We start from the raw sequence: 16,875 nt of genomic DNA on the forward strand, positions 1-16,875 counted from the left end.
TTTGATATATCATTAGCTGAAACAATATCGCAAACATCACTATTGCCCTAAGGGAGAGACAAGAGTCATTTAGTTTCCTGCAATTGCTGAGATGCTTCTTTTAATATTGTAAAACTCTTGCTAATATGCTCTTTCAACAACCCTAGTGTCTTCGCAACCCTGACTCCCCTTGCAAAGCTTTTGCTTTTCCCGTTACTTTTCTTCCTCCTTTTTTTTTTTTTTATTGTTTGACCTCTACAGTAGGTTATAAAAATTGTGAAATTGCATTTGTTCATATTGCTGATAAAGGTTTTAACAGTAAAGGTTTTAAAAGTAAAGTTTCCTACCTTCTTCACTAAGTGCTTCTTAGTGCACATCAAAATTATCACAGTTCTCCTGATCTTTTGATACTCTGCATGTTGCAAATATTTATGTTACAGATACTTCTATTAACATTTACTTATATATTGCAGATATTTCAGTCAGTTGTTACAAATGTTTCTATAACATTAATACACGGTTCTATGCTGCATTTATATTACACATGAAACATTTTATGTCATTATTATGTTTGCTAACAGCAATGTGATATTTATGTACTTGAATATCTTGTACATTAAGGCATTAAAGTTGCACAAAAGTGTCAGAAAATAGTACTTTCACATCAATATATACATGTATTTACACTTTATCTTCCATTTCCCACTAGAAACTAAATAGTAATCTTTATAGAGTAATAATTATAAAATATATTGCGAACAAATGATAAAACTATAAAACTTTATGTCTTTGTTGTGCTTCAGATTTTGCAAGGTATTGTCACCTACAATATTAGCAAAGGTAGCTAAACAAATGATAATCCAATATGTCTGCAAAAGCTCTTTTTGTAAATTCATGAAACAAATGAAGCTGCAAAGGACTTTAGAATCTCTCATTTTTTTCATTATTTTTGTTCTAGTTGTTTTTAATAGACGATATGCATTTGCGAGGCTGAAGATTTTCATTCCAAATGTTAAAAAATAAAACTTAACTATTATCTCTAGATGCCTCTGATGATTATAGTACAATTTCAAAGGAACTTTTATGTCATGATCTGTTATATTATCCCACCCAGGTAAGGATTGAAAGAAATAGCTATTTAGTAATTTTCAAAATTTAGAAATTCAGGAAGGAGATTGTATTTCTGGTAAGTGCTTATGAATAAAATTAATTCTTAACAGATATGGAAGTATAAGATGATTAAATTTCCCTAGTTTACAGAGTATCCCTGTATGGTGACAATTGAGAGAAATGATCTGAGATTGAACTATTGAATTAGTTGTTTGTTCAGCTTTTCCTCTTGAAAGTGTATTATTTGAATGGTGTTTGCCTAGTTAGAGAGATCATAAATGAAATGCAAACCATCCATTTCTGCACACAGCTGCTTGGTCTGTGAAAGCTCCTCAAGGTTGGCCTCTTTTCTTATTTTATGTGTGACTGTGAATTGGAAAGTCATCCCTGGAAGCCCAGCAAACTGTGATCGTATCATTTATATCATGAGAAATGGGCTGGTTTTTCTCTATAAATAAGATTTTATGAGGAAAAATCTACGGTCTTCAAAACTATGTCCAGAAGCATGAAATAGAATTCAGGAGCCTCCTGAAAGAATTCCTGTCATCTTTTAAAACATCCACGGCAAAGAGCGCCTCTGACTTTACTGTGTGGCAGATACACTTGGCCGATTCTCTTGGCAGCAGGCTGCATACTTTGCTGAGTAAGTTACTGGGATATTGGCAAGAGAAAGAAAAGATTTCACTCTTGGAACATAAAGTTAGATTTTCTAAATTAAATTGTTGTATTCTCATTGGAATATTTATTCCAGTAATGTTTCAAAATGTTCCTAAGGACTGAGTTTTAAAAATTTGCCTCTAACAAGCTTTTAAAGAGTTTCTTGTCTCAATTTGGATTCAGCATTGTTAGCCACTTCCTTTGCTTTTTCTTCCCCAGCAGATAGACCAATCTACAACAGCTTTTATGTGTATTGCAAAGGCCCCTGTCAAAGAGTGCAGCCGGGAAAACTCAGGGTACAGTGCAGCACCTGCAGACAAGCAACGCTCACCTTGACCCAGGTAAGGAAATGCAGTGTCAGCATGAGACTGCCAGGAAAATGAATGTGTACTAACACATTGCCTTTCAGTTTTTCTAATCATACATCGCCCGTCTTTGAAAAGACATTCTTTTCCGTGGTTGTGGTTGTTAATGATAGACGAAGTTTCATTTATGCGGCTTTGTCTTCTGGATTTCTTTCTGCTCTGTGAAAGTTTAGATTGTACAGGGTCATTTCCCCATTACTGTATCCAGGCCTATGAAAGGAAGCATGGAGAATGCTTTGGCAGCCAAAAGAGGTTGGTCTTCTGTTACGGTGTGATTAGAAGGGACCATTTAGGAACCTTAGGCTCCTAGAAATGTTTTGTATCTTGATCTGTGTGACGGTAGCATGGTAATCTACAAAAGTCAACCTTCACTGGGCTGTTTGGTTAAGATTGGTGCACTAAATGTAAGTTACACCTTAATTTTAAAAAGTGAAAAAAGAGAGTATGGATCAGCAAACAATATGCATATAAAGCAAGAGTCAGTCAACTAAGTTCTGCTGTGGCCACTGCTTGTTTCTGTACAGCCCATGAGCCAAAAATGGTTTTTACATTTTCAAATGGTTGGGAAAAATCAAAAGGTGAATAACATTGTGTGACCCATGAAATTTAGATTCTCATATCCATAAATAAAGTTTAATGGAGAGCCAGCCCCACCCATTTCTGTACATGTTGCCTATGGCTCCTTTCCTGCGTTAAGTGCAGAGTGGAGTGGCTGGGAAACAGACTGGGTGGCCTACGAAGCCTGGAATACATACTCACTGGTTCTTTAGAGGAAAGGTTTGCTGACCCCTGATAGAAAGTGTCAGGTTCCGGCTCGGTGGCTGCATGGGATCTGGCTGGATGTGATGTGGATGCAACAGAGGGCATGCACGTCGAGCGTGTCCAGTCCACACAGTAGAGAGAGCACAAACACGGAGGTGTCAAGGACACAGTGCTGGGGGCAGTCAGGTACACGAGTGTGGATAAATAACCCAGGTGCCAGCCAGGAACCCCAGCGATGACTGACACGTTCAGATTCTATTCTGCAGGCTGATGCAAACCACAACAAAACTGCATAAACCAAGGTGACGTGTCAAACGCTGTTGAGGACAGTTCAGGCTATAAGAGTTTGCCATTAGGCTTGAAGATGGGGACAGGTTGAAGACAAAGAGGTGAATTAAGGCACAATTCATCTGGTTCACAGATGAGAAGCTGTGGGCTAGGGTCGAGGTGGCAGCCCTGTAGAATGGGTGTTACGGGGCCTGTGAAAGAACTCAAAAGATCCAGCTAATGAAGGCGAAATCATGGATCTATCGTCTCAGGCCTGAGAAAATGGTGGAATCACAGAAAGCTGTGATTCAGTGTTTCACTTTGACAAACATTTCAGCTGTCCAGAGAAATTCATTTACAGAATCAAAGCCGCACAGGAATGATGACCACTGGGCTCTTTGTGGGACGGTTCTGTGGCAGCGCTCCTGCCGGCAGCATGCTGCAGGCCCAACGTCCCCCAGAGGAGTTGTTTTCACCTGCCCCTCTCCTCTGCCTTTTTCTACGCAAGACACAACCTCATCTACCCCAATCTGTGCCTAAGTCCTGATTGCTTTAGATGGCATATATGACCTATTTATACCAACTTCCTGGTATTCTCGGTAAAAATAGCAATAAAAATTAATATTGAATTCCAAGCTAAATTCTTTTCAGGCATTATCTGATTTAATTACTTCATAAGAACACTCTCAGTTAAGCATTATTAGTAACCCTATTTTAGATGTGAGGATAATGAGGTTTAAAGAGATTAAGGCATTTGCCCAAGAAAAGAGGAGCTTATGAGTGTGGACTTGGAGTTTGAACTGGACTGTCTAATCTAAACATTTAAGTCCTACAGCTTTTTAGCTTTGTTTTGTTTTGTTTTAAACACACAGATATAATTACAATAGGTGTCACGTACTCATATGTCCACAGTGATCACTCAGGTGATGAGAAGTTAGGTTAGATGTTGGCAGTAGGGGGCAGTGAGGACGGTTATGGAAGGGCGAGGCAGAATTCATGTTGAGAAGTCGCTTCTGCTGGTTGCCGGCAAGAGGTGAGAGGGAGACTCAGTGTGGTTGGATTGTTTTCTTTTTAATCAAGGTAAATCATCAATCTGGAATTTTACATGGGATTTCTCATTTAAAATATGCTTTGTGTGGGAAAAAAATTGAAAAACAGAAAGAAAAACAACCTGTAGCATCTTCCCAAATATAACAAACCAAACTAGAGTGTTGTGGGCATTAAATGACACATTAACAGTAGGTGCTTAGCAGAGCCTGACATGTAGTAAATCCTCAGGAACAGTAAGGCATGGCTGAGAGGCGATGACATGTGAGCCTGAGAGAATCTTCCAGAGCCAGTCAGCCCAATTAGAATCCTGGCTTCCTTTGCTCTTACCTATGTCAACTTGGTAATGTCTATTCAATGGTACAATAGTATCTATTTCCTATTGTGAAGATTAGCTCATTTACGAAGAGGAGTTAGAACAGTAGCCAGAACACAAATATTTAGAAATGTTAAATTCTTTATTGTTATTTTATTAATATTACCATTTTATGGATGTACATATATATTTATACATATACATGTATGAAATCAGTCTAGGCTTTGGCTAACTTATTTCAGAGAAGTAAAACCACCCCTACCTCTACTCCTCTGCATCGAGAGGCTGTGACCATTTCCATCTCAGGCTGAGGCTCTGTGATGATGTCATGCCACCCTGCTCCCCTGGCCCAGCATCCTGGGAGGGATGGAGTCTCGGCTCCACCTCCATCTCCAAAGCCCAGTCATGTGACCACCTGGGATTTTTCTCAGTTCCCAGAGATGCTCCTCCTTTGATATTTAAATTCACACTGTTTCTTCCCCAAGCACTGTTTTCTGCTCTGCATATCATTGACTCTTCTCTTAAGTTTTTCTAGAGCTGTTCCTCTCTCCTCTCTTCATTTCCTACCCTGAGGGGCCAAACTGTCAACTCCAGTACTGCAGGTATCATTCACTTCCTGCTCTACATTCTACCAAAGTGGCCTTACTTGTCTATGTTCGAAGAGCCTGTAAACCTTGTTATAAGATCAGAAAACTTTCAGCTTGGGTCTCTAGTTTATGTTTAACACCTCACAAAGTGCCTTGTCCACAGAAGGACACAAGTTAAGTAATGTTGAATGAATGGCATTTGTATCTGAAATTTTCTACGTTGATTCTATAAATTCATACCTTTTAGAAATTCTGTCTGGCATCATATAATGAAATTAATCATAGCAATTATGACGGCTTCACTACAGTGTACTGATTTTCTTACTTATCTTTATATTGTATTTCTATTTTTCTCTAATTCTGATGATAGTCCTGCAAAGTAGATGCTATCATCCAGTGTTTTTATGAAGAGATTCCGTGAGGTAAAGTAATGAGCCCAGAGTTACACAGTTCATAAATATCTAAGCCAGGAGTGAAAAATCTACTCTATTTTTCCATAGCCCTGGCCTTTACTAGGATATAGTCCTCACTATACAAATCTAGTAAACAGTGTTCTATTTTCTAACTACTTCCCTTGTACTTAAAATATCACTGGAATGTACTCTTGAAAAAAAATATGCTTATGGATTGAGGGACAATTAAATCAAAGATAATTTAAAGATAATTTATATAATCCATATTTTAGTACCGTAACTAGATATAGTGTAGGTAGTCCATAGGAGAAGAGATGATGAGATGTTTCAATTTTCAATAACAAAAATACACATTCAGTAACACCTACAAATAATATTTCTGTGGATCAGCTGACCAGTCACACTGCTGATTCACCTGCAAATTTAGGCTTTGCAATAATGGAGCAGGTGCTAAACTTTGCCAAGTGTACAGATTGCTCTGTGAATAATAGGCAATTCTGAGGTTTCATTTTCTCGAACTTTATAAGGATCAATAACTTACATAATTGTCTCTGATCAGGAACAAAAATGCAATATAGGATCTTGTGTGGCTGACTAGTTATAGGTGAGCAACATGTGGTTTATCTGAACTTCGGCAAAATTTTTATACCTAAGGAGGAAAACTGGAACCTGGTTAACCACCCAGGTTATTTTTGAAAACATAATTGTATTTTTTTCTTATTTGGAGAAATCAGTCTGCAACAAGATCCACTCACATCATGAGTCTAAATAGTAATCTTCTAAATTTTGTATTGGTGATATATTCATAATTCTAACATTTCCTGAACACTATTTAAAATTTGCATGTAATAATAATGAGTTGCTTTTCAAATGTGATGCTCCAGTTTAATCATGTTTCACATTTAATATGATACTCTAATAAATTGTAAAGGAAGATGGATAGTTAATTTTGTCCTGATGTTAGGCATGAGGAACTGATGTCTGAGCTTTTCACCTAACCTCATAGGTAAGTTGGGAAACAACCCAGACTCCAAGTTTTCTTCATCTCCACATCAGAATATCCTCTTTTTTTCATGGTGACCTTGATCAGAGTTTGGACTAGACCATAATCCTTTAGAAATATGAGCGTTTACTGGAAAACAGTGAACAGCGGCTAATTGGCAAGCATTGGGTTTTCATCTGCTTCTTCGAAAGTCATACACTGAGGTCCATGCAGAAATGAGACAGAGTTGAACACACAAGGGAGGTTGTTTTATATGTGGTATATAATTCTGATGGGGTTCCTGACCAATGAAATCATTAATTTAAAATAACCCATGTCATTGTTTCCTTGAAATATTTCCCTAGCACCAATTTATATAAACAAACCTTATCAGAGACTGTATTAGTTTTTAATGATTTTGACTGGGCTGGTAAGGTTAATTCGACTCCATGGTGATGGTAAGTCTGTCCCTTGGCATGATCCAGAGACCAAACCTCCTCCTTCCCCTGAAGGCTTCTCATGACATCCTAACAGTGCTCTTTCTGAGCATGTCTGAGGAGTCCTGTCCCTTGCTACTATCATCATCTTGACCATAGCCCATATTTCAAGTGACTTGTGCCTCCTCAAGAAAGCAAAGCTCCTGGGATAGGAAGTAACTGACTAGTCTTTGGAACAGAAAATTGACTTAAAATATAGTAAGGCTATTCAAGAGTGAAATACTTGATTGACTTTAATAATAATTAGAAGATAGAATTGACATAGAAGTGAGCTGAGAGCACCTATAGCATCTGGTTTTGGAATATTTTCCTGGGAGCAAAATCCTACAGGACTCTAGGTATGATTAAGGTTACGAATTGCTAATCTCTCCAGGACAACCTCTAGGTAACTAGAGTTATCCACCATTAACATCTTTTTGTTTGTACTCAGTTTATTAGTCTTAAAATGAATCAGAAGCCAGGAGATTACTACAGCCAAGAACTTTGGGTGATTTCCACCACCCCCCACCACAATCACTATAATTACTTTATCTCAGAAAGAACTTTATCTTTGCCACTCTAATGAGATACTCTGCCATGGAAGAGCATTAAAGCTAAAAGGTTTCTGATGAGAAATGGTGCAATAAATAGAGTAAGATGTAAAGTGCCTGGCATGATGGATTTTGTTTAAAATTGGTTTATAGATTAGGCACAATTTATGTGAGGAAATTTATTAAGAAATACAGTCTGAATGTGTAATCATTCCTAAACTTCATATTTGTTACAGATTAATTGTTAGTCAGGAGTCTTCTTACTTCTCTTGTTATCAAAATTACTCTCACATTTATGTAAGAAATCTAAGTCTTAGAACAGACCTAAGCTTACTTTCTAGTTTTCACATGGGGTGTTTTTGCCTAAGTGTGTGATATCCCCTCTTTGCTTACTGTAGATTTGGTTATTAGGCATTTCAGTGCTTTTAAAGCACAATGGAGGAGGCATTACACATTATTTTATGTTATTGACAGTATTGTAGGGCATGTTTTGGATGTCCCAATGGTGAGGGTGAAACCTGCCACCATGTATTCTGTTTTACATCATGTTACAGTTTTAAACCTACAGTGAAGCTGGTTTCTGTGTGGATTCATAAGCTCCAGGGTGGAAAGTGTGTAGAACACAATGCATGTCTGCCATCTGCCAAAGTCAGGGTGGCCCCCGTGGTCTCTGTCGCCCGTCATGCCGCCATCTGTTCTGCCCCGAGATTTCTCCTGGCCTTGTGGACGCTTCTCACTTCATCTCCTTTTAACGCCCACTCTCTTTGCTTGTGTTCTCCTTGGTCCTTATCATGGACTCTCATCCACACACAAATGATGCACACTCACATCGCGAAGAGCCAGTCGACAGAGAAGTGAGAACGGCTGAAGAATTTTTTTCTTTTTCCCTTTTACCAAAGCTAATACTTGTAAAAGAGCCAGGTTAAGGTAAAAATAAACATATAAAAAACACAATAAACATATTAAAAAAGCATTACTATAAAGAACTTAAAATGTTGATGATTTAGTTTTTATATGTGTGTTATTCTTGATAGTTTACATTTAGAATTTGCATACTATATACAATATATATGTAAAGGGGTCTACTTAAAAATGGTTGATCCAAACCATTTCAGGGCATCAGTATCAGCCAGTAGAAGCAATTTAAAATTATAAATTAATGCTGCTACTGTCATTTTCTTGAGACTTATTTTGATAATTCATGCCTGGGTTTCAAACCAGTAAATGTTCTTTTCCACCAACACACAGCTCATATGGATACCATTGAATTTTCTCACTTATTATTTTGCTGATTTTACCATATTTACTAATATAAGGAATAATACTGTTTTGGAGCATTCTTTTGGAATTTATTCAAATATTTTGATTGTATTCTGTATCTGATTTGATTATTCTCAAAATAGTCGCCGGGCGCGGTGGCTCAAGCCTGTAATCCCAGCACTTTGGGAGGCCGAGACGGGCAGATCACGAGGTCAGGAGATTGAGACCATCCTGGCTAACACGGTGAAACCCTGTCTCTACTAAAAAATACAAAAAACTAGCCGGGCGAGGTGTCGGGCGCCTGTAGTCCCAGCTACTGGGGAGGCTGAGGCAGGAGAATAGCAGGAACCCAGGAGGCGGAGCTTGCAGTGAGCCGAGATCTGGCCACTGCACTCCAGCCTGGGTGACAGAGCAAGACTCTGTCTCAAAAAAAAAAAAAAAAAAGTCAATATTTTCTTAGCAGATTTTAATGAGTGATCAGTTTGTTGAAAGTTATGAAATATAAGTGAATTCATCTTCTTAAGAAGGTTTTCTTCTTTAATATACTTGTAGATCTATTGTTATAAATATAACCTAAACTTCATAATTCCATATGGGAACTCTTGGCTTATACTGATTTCTTTCTAATCTCTATTCTAATTATTTTCTGTTCCTCCAGATTTAAAAAACATTTTCCAAATCACTTTCTTTGTTTGTTGACTTACCAAAAATATGTTTCTTGTAATCAGTTTTTTAGGATCTTCTATATTTTATATTGAATTTCAAGGACTTTTCGGGTTATAGGTGAACACCTCTTCTCTTCCTAGGAGCACTTTAGGGATGTTCATCGTTTATGCCCCTGCTCCCTTCTGCAACAGCTCCATGGAGTTGCACACTGAGGGGCCGGGAGGAGACCTGAAGAGCTCAGGACACCAAAGACCATACTGTGCAGTTCATAAATAATCAAATTTTAGAACTTTTGAGTAAATGATTAGGTAAGTTGGCCAACCGGTGAATCAGCCTTTGGTGAATGGATTTTCAGCAGCCTTCCTAGAACCAACTCCTACAAATGGCCAGAGGACACACATGCATCGGTCACAAAAGCTTCATTTGCTCAAAGACACTAGTTTTTAGGAAAGCATCAGATCATTGGAATGGCTCTCAAAGGTTCCTCCAATGTTTAACTGAGGGTCTCGCGGAGCAGAGGCATAGATAAGAGAAGAAGAGGATGGAGGGGATAAAAGAGTTCAGGGAAGCATGAGAGCCGAAGGTGGACCAAATAAGTATTTTATCAAAGTCTACGTGGGGACCTGGACAAAAGCCAGAGTGATGCACATTCAGCTTTGGCAAAGAGAGAGAAACCCAGCATTGATCTGAAATAAGTAAAATGCCACCTAGCTGAGCTCCAGGCACTTTTAGCCAATTCATTGTTACTCTTCTGTATCACAGAAATGCTTACGTTGAGAGCCTTTGTCCTATGCCTGATATTTTAGAATGAAAATTTTATTTATCACATGTTATTCATTGGGATGATTTCAATTAATTAAAGTCTAGAGAAATGTGGGTCAATGTTGGTAATTCATTGACTTTTCAATCCAGCTATTTATTTTCATCCAGACCACAGTAGTGGTAGCCTTTCACTGCTTCTTTATATAGAGATCCCTCTGTAATCGTAACTGATTTTTTGTTTGTTTGTTTGGTAATGATTTTACTTACTTCTCTTTAAGTAAAAGGGAGAGAGAAAAAGAAGTCAGTCTTGCAGACGCGAGTTCCCCGAGTTTACCTTTAGAATGCTCAGAAGCTCAGCATCATGAGGTCCCTGGAGAAATGGGAACATACCAGATGTCGCTTTGCATTTTGTTGTGTAGAGTGTCTCACTGTTTTTGCTTTGATACCCAGCCATGCTCTTGACCCATCCTGCTAGTTTGAAATTCTCAAAATTGTGGGCAGGAAGTTCAAAGCATGTTATTCTGAAAAAGTTTGTGTATCTATTTTAAAACATGTTTTTTATTGCATTACTTCCAAAGTACATGGATTTGTTGTATGTATACGAGGAGTGACTACTATTATAGTGAGAACCTATTTCTTCAAAAAATAAAAAATGAAAACATAGCTGGGCATGGTAGCATGTGCCTGTAGTCCCAACTACTTGGGAGACTGAGGCAGGTGGGTCCATTGAGCCCGGGAAGTCAAGGGTGCTATGAGCCAGAATCATGCCACCACATTCCAGCCTGAGGGACAGAGTGAGACCCTGTCTTAAAAAAAAAAAAAGAAAAGAAAAAATCCTATAATTTATTGAATGCTTACCATAAATCATTAGCTAAACTCAGACTTTACCTAAATATTTAATTGTTATGATATTTGTATAGTGCTTTTTCTAATTTCACATATGCATATCATTATGGCAATGAGGTACACCAAGCCAATATTACTTACTTTTTATGTAAAAGATATTAAAAGTTTTTCAAAGTTTATCAGTTAGTAGTGACATGCAGTCATTAATTTAGATAATTGGAAATTGGTTAAGTGATCTACAATTTTATTCATTGTGCAGGATGATACATTTTAAAAATATTTATAAGAGAAATATTTCTGGACACTACATAGAAGAGTTTGAGAAAAGTCAACCTAAAATATCTACAAAGCATAAAAGAAAAAATAAGGTTCTCTAAGGAAAGTTTTTCATATGTCTTATTATTTCATTTTACGTTACAGTTACATATGTGCATCCTGTTTAAAAACTGGGTTTTACTGGTTCATGATGCTGTCTCCTGCAGTCATCAGGCACTCATATAGCAGGCAAACCCATCAGGACATTCTTGTTGACTCATGCACTGACAGGCCTGTTTCTAGCTTTACTAGCCACTGTCCTTCATGGCATAGAACTGAGCATCAAGGCATCAATTCTGTGTGCAAGCAGGATAACAACGGGAACAGCAGTGCCCGTCTCTTCTATATAAAAGAGAGAATTCTGGCCGGGCACAGTGGCTCACACCTGTAATCCCAGCACTTTGGGCGGCTGAGCTGGGTGGATCACTTGAGATCGAGTTCACCAACCTGGTGAAACCCTGTCTCTACTAAAAATACAAAAATTAGCTGGCTGTGGTAGCATGTGTCTGTAATCCCAGCTACTCAGGAGACTGAGGCAGGAGAATCACTTGAACCCGGAAGGCAGAGGTTTCAGTGAGCCAAGATTGCGCTGTTGCACTCCAGCCTGAGTGACAGAGTGAGGCTCCATCTCAAAAATAAATAAATACATAAAAATAACCAAAATAAAAAGGGTAATTATTAGAAGCCTCCTAATAGGCCTCTCCTTACATCTCATCATTTATCACTGGGCTGTATGGCCAGTGATAATAACAAAGCATGTTGACAAGCAAGTGTTTGCCAAATGGAAAGATTTGCCATGTTTGGCTTAGACCAATCCTATTTTATCCCCTAGGCTGGGCCCATTCCATCTCCAATAAAAATCGGATTCCTATGAACAAGGATAGAGGGTGAGAAGCACATTGGGTTGGCAATGATCAGTCACTATCATATTTCTAAATGCATCACCATTTTAGACCACTTTCCTGAACTCATCAGTTTCTTTCCTGCCTGGAAACCCTGCTGTTCTATGCCCCATTTATATCACTCTGCCTGTACTAGAGTCTTGGCTAGCCTTGAAACTGTTTTTGTGTGTGAAATGCTACTTTTTTCCAGTGCCTGTTTCTACACATAGATGTATCTCCCTGATTCTCTGCAGAGTGAAACTGACGTATTATCCATTTGACCACTTAGAAGCTTTATCAAGACTTGTAGAAGTGAAAAAATAGATCTGTAGGGCAGTGGGTTAATTTATGCGCTTAAGAAGTGAATGGCTCAAAAATCTCACTGGGGAGACATAATTAGAATTTAGTAGCCTTTTCTTCCTACATAGTAGATCCTTTGTTGATGCTTTATAAGAAACAAATATCTTACAGTGATAAAATGTGTGGGGCAGGGAGGTCTCCCTGAAAGTACTGCTTCAGAATGAGGCAAGACCAGTACTGTGATATGGGTTTGCATTATGACTGTATGCATGCATGCTCTTCCATCTGGGAATATCCAACTACCTGCATAAATGTATCATTAAAGCCGGGTGGGAAATGGAGATGTTAATTGACTTTACTTGGGTCACCCAATGAGAAAGAAACCAAACTGAGAGTTTAATCTGGGGAGAACTTGAGCTTAGATTCTTGCTGAAAGCACTCACATGGAGTCACATTAGTTTTCTTATAAGGTTGAGGGAGAGTTGACACTTACTCTGCAGGCTTTTCCTGAAAAAAGCAAAATCCACTGGACTCTCTAAAGTGGGGATTAAGATTCTAGAACTGGATAAGAAGTGAAACATGGAGTGTTCCCTTGCTGAAGAGAAAATGGAAGAGTATTGGTGTACTTGGAAAAACGAAAGTATGAAAATTAAAAGGGAAACGCTCATAGAATATGATTTGTAAAGTGACTAGTTAGCCAAGTGGGTTTGTTGTAGGGAACCATACTCATTGATGCCAGAGTCTATGGCATGCACTGGGCATGGTCCACCTGTACCTCTGAGTATGATTAAAACACTTCAGTGATTTTTTTAGTATGATTGAACTATGGGTCCTCCCAGCTAGTTTCAAAAAATGATATTTCTGTCTAGTGTCAGAATGACCCTAATTTTTTTAATGTGTTATGAATCTTCAGTTGTGCATACAGAATTTCATATTAATTTAGAATGCCATGCTAATAAGTGTACACTCAGAGATGGCCATAATTTAAGGCTAACCATAGCATCTCATGGACACATGAACTCTCCTCCTCCCATAATGTGCTGCAAACAAATGAGAACCCTGCTCTGTGTCTTTGTCTTTGAATCGGTTATTTTTATTTAAAGTAGTTTAGATAAAGGACAGCATAAACCAATATGACATAATCTATACATTGTTCAATGTTATAAAAATATAAACTTTGCATAAACAGATAGACTTCACTAAATAAATGCAGTGTGTCCAAAAAATTAAGTCTTTATGATTTGGGTCCCCCTGTACTGGGCTCCCTTATTAAATTCATTTCCTTGGGGCAGGGAGCATACTTTGGTGCTTAGCATAGTGCCTGCTACATAGTAGATGTTTAAGATGTTTCATGAAGTAAATGAATGGTATGCCAAGGTATATAATAACTGTGATAATGAATGATATCATAGTCATTGTATCTCTTGGCCTCTCCATAATCTTAGAATAGGAATCAACTTTGCAGTCATCTAACTCAATTCCATCCTATATAAGATAATTACTCATATATGCTTGGTTTTTAGTCATCTGAGTTTTGATAGAGCACATTGAGTAAAAGAATAATCATTGCTTTTCACAAAACTGTTTTCATTGTTAAAGAACTTGAGAGAAAGTTATCTGACCTAAATCTGTTTCCACCCATAACTTCTAGTTTTCTTCTTTAAAAAAAAAATGATATCTAAGGAACGTTCAATCTGTAGGCTCTTCAAATGTTTAAAGCAACTACAATGATTTACTTCCTAGGGCTTTCCTTCTGTACTAAACTTATGACTCAAGCATAAAAAAGGGACAGAGTATTCTCCTGCCTCAAAGAAGTTTTCTTTTCTAAGAACAGCTTTGGAGCCACGAAAGGTATGGCAAGACTATGAAAGAAGATCTTGAAATTAGAATGTGCATGTGCTCTGAAGTAGGACCAGGAGATTGCTGTTGGAACATAGATAGGGCCTATGTGGACATTGATCTAGGATTGATTGTAGAGAGGGAAAAGGCAGTATGTATGCAGGGCGTTCTTTGTGGAATGGTGCTGGTGTTCAGGTTGGAGAATGAAGACGCAGGGTTGGAAATGGCCATTCAGAGTGAGCAGGTATGGCGGCCGCTGTGTCAGGCACTGAGCTCATCACCAGGGTTCCTCACAGTGGGATGTGTTGAGCCACTGGAAATTTCATGCCTACTGGTGATTTTTGTAAAGCAGCTCCCGGTATGTCTGTATGTCAGCTGATAAAGACATACCCGAGACTGGGCAATTTACAAAAGAAAGAGGTTTATTGGAATTACAGTTCCATGTGGCTGGGGAGGCCTCACACTCATGGTGGAAGGTGATAGGCACGAAGGAGCAAGTCATGTCTTACGTGGATGGCGGCAGGCAAAAGGAGTGTGTGCAGGGAACTCCTCTTTTTAAAGTGACCAGATCTCATGAGACTCATTCACTATCATGAGAATAGTGCAGGAAAGACCCGCCCCCATAATTCAGGCTCCTACACTGGGTTCCTCTTATGACACATGGGAATGGTGGGAGTTACAATTTAAGATGAGATTTGGGTAGGGACACAGCCAAACCACATTAATGTCCAAGACAAACCTTTTATAGCTTCAACTGCGTGACCCATCACGCTGTATCTGGAGGTGGTTCGTTTTCCTGAGCATTCTTTTGTCTCCTCTAAAGGAGTTTCCGTGTCCTCTTGGCAGACAGCATTTTTGTTGAGGCCATGGATGCTGCTGACACATTCTTTGGTAAATGTCGTGTTATATTAATAGATTTTTTCCCAGGGCCAAATGGATAACTTTAAGTTTCAAACACAACTTTATTTCAGTAGATAGTAGTGTCCAGTCTCTTGAAAACAACCAACTACAGAAATAAAAAGCTTGCCATGTACTCCTGCTGGGCCTGCATTAGCCTGGGCACTTGCTGGAGGGGTGATGTATATTGGGGTGGGGAGCATCCTCTGTCCTTCCCCACCTTGAGCTTCTCTCCTGTGCTGCCATTTTGCTCTCTTCTATTTCTGATACCTCGGTGTTGAAACACAATTTAGGAGCTTAGCAAGAGGGCACAGGAAAGTTCTAACTCAGCTGACACTGTCATGGGATATGTTTAAGCTGTCAGGTGTAAGAAGTGTGAAAAGCAGATTCTATCTCATTGGCTCCTGTACAAGTTGTTTAGAGGTCACCAGAGGAAATGTCAGCTTCATCTCCAAGCATATACTGATGTTCCTCCTCCAGTGATCACTTCTTTCTCAGCTGTTGGTTTTTCACTGTTATCCACCCTGATTTTCTCTATTGGAGTCTCCTTGGTCTTCCAGGACGTCTTGGGTAGAAACTAAAGTGGTTTCGGTGCAGCTCTTTTTCGTTTTCCATGGGGCATTCTCATACATACTTGGTTTTAGCAAACTCTGGGATCACAGACTAAACCCAATATAACTGTACCAACAAAGTAGCTAGCCTTTAACACCATCAAGTGGGACTCAGCTCAGCCCTGAACTCACTCTCTGTATTAGTCTGTTCTTGCCTTACTATAAAGAAGTACCTGACACTGGTTAATTTTCAAAGAAAAGGAGTTCAATTGGCTCATGGTTCTGCAGCCTGTACAGGAAGCATAGTGGCTTATGCTTCTGCAGAGACCTCAGGAAACTTCTAGTCATCGCAGAAGGCAAAGGACGTATGAGATGTTTTACCTGGCCAGAGTGAGGAGGATGTGCTGCACACTTTTAAACAAGCAGATCTCGTGAAAACTCACTCACCATCCCAAGAACAGCACCAAAGCGATGGTGCTAAACCATTCAGGAGAAACTGCCCCCAGGATCCAATCACCTCCCACCACGCCCCACCTCCAACACTGGGGATTACAATTGAACATGAGATTTGGGTGGGGATACAGATCCAAATCATATCACTGTTTCTCCTTAACTCTAGAAGAGCCAAGCTCTCTGAGTAGAGTCCTTCCACTGAAGCCCTTTTTTTCCACAAAGAAATCACCTTCAAACATTATCTCCACTCACTCCAATAAACCAATCTCTATAAACACGATGTTCATGAGATGTTTCAAAATAGCCCATGTTTGGAAGAAAAGGATGTACTTTCTGCTTGATTTGGCTTTGAGCCTAAAACTGCTAAAAAAAAAAAAAAAAGGTCTGTTAAAAGAATTATGTCAGTGATTTTTAGGTTTGTAAATTCACATATGCAATCAGCACCTCTTTTGGTTTATAGTATCTCTTGTATCTGGTGCTTGAATTGAAACCTCCAGTTTAATATTCTACATCAGCCTTTCATGTAGAGCCTTTCACAGCTGAAAAAGTATTTTCACACACATTGTCTTTATTGATTTGATAACTACATGAAT

The 16,875-nt window shown here is 38.8% G+C and overlaps 1 protein-coding gene across 5 annotated transcripts in view; it reads left to right on the forward strand.

Annotated features, from left to right (window-relative positions):
* Window positions 1-16,875, forward strand: part of PRKN (parkin RBR E3 ubiquitin protein ligase) — a 1,397,785-nt gene that overhangs the window by 529,576 nt on the left and 851,334 nt on the right. For 4 of the 5 annotated variants that reach the window (XM_073022290.1, XM_073022291.1, XM_073022294.1 and 1 more), the window contains one exon: window positions 1,966-2,087. In XM_073022290.1, coding sequence (XP_072878391.1) covers window positions 1,966-2,087 — 122 coding nt within the window. The remainder of the gene's footprint in view (window positions 1-1,965; window positions 2,088-16,875) is intronic. The other variant, XM_073022292.1, reaches the window with a different exon arrangement.

Source organism: Chlorocebus sabaeus, chromosome 13, assembly GCF_047675955.1.
Source record: "Chlorocebus sabaeus isolate Y175 chromosome 13, mChlSab1.0.hap1, whole genome shotgun sequence".
NCBI classification, from domain to species: domain Eukaryota; kingdom Metazoa; phylum Chordata; class Mammalia; order Primates; family Cercopithecidae; genus Chlorocebus; species Chlorocebus sabaeus.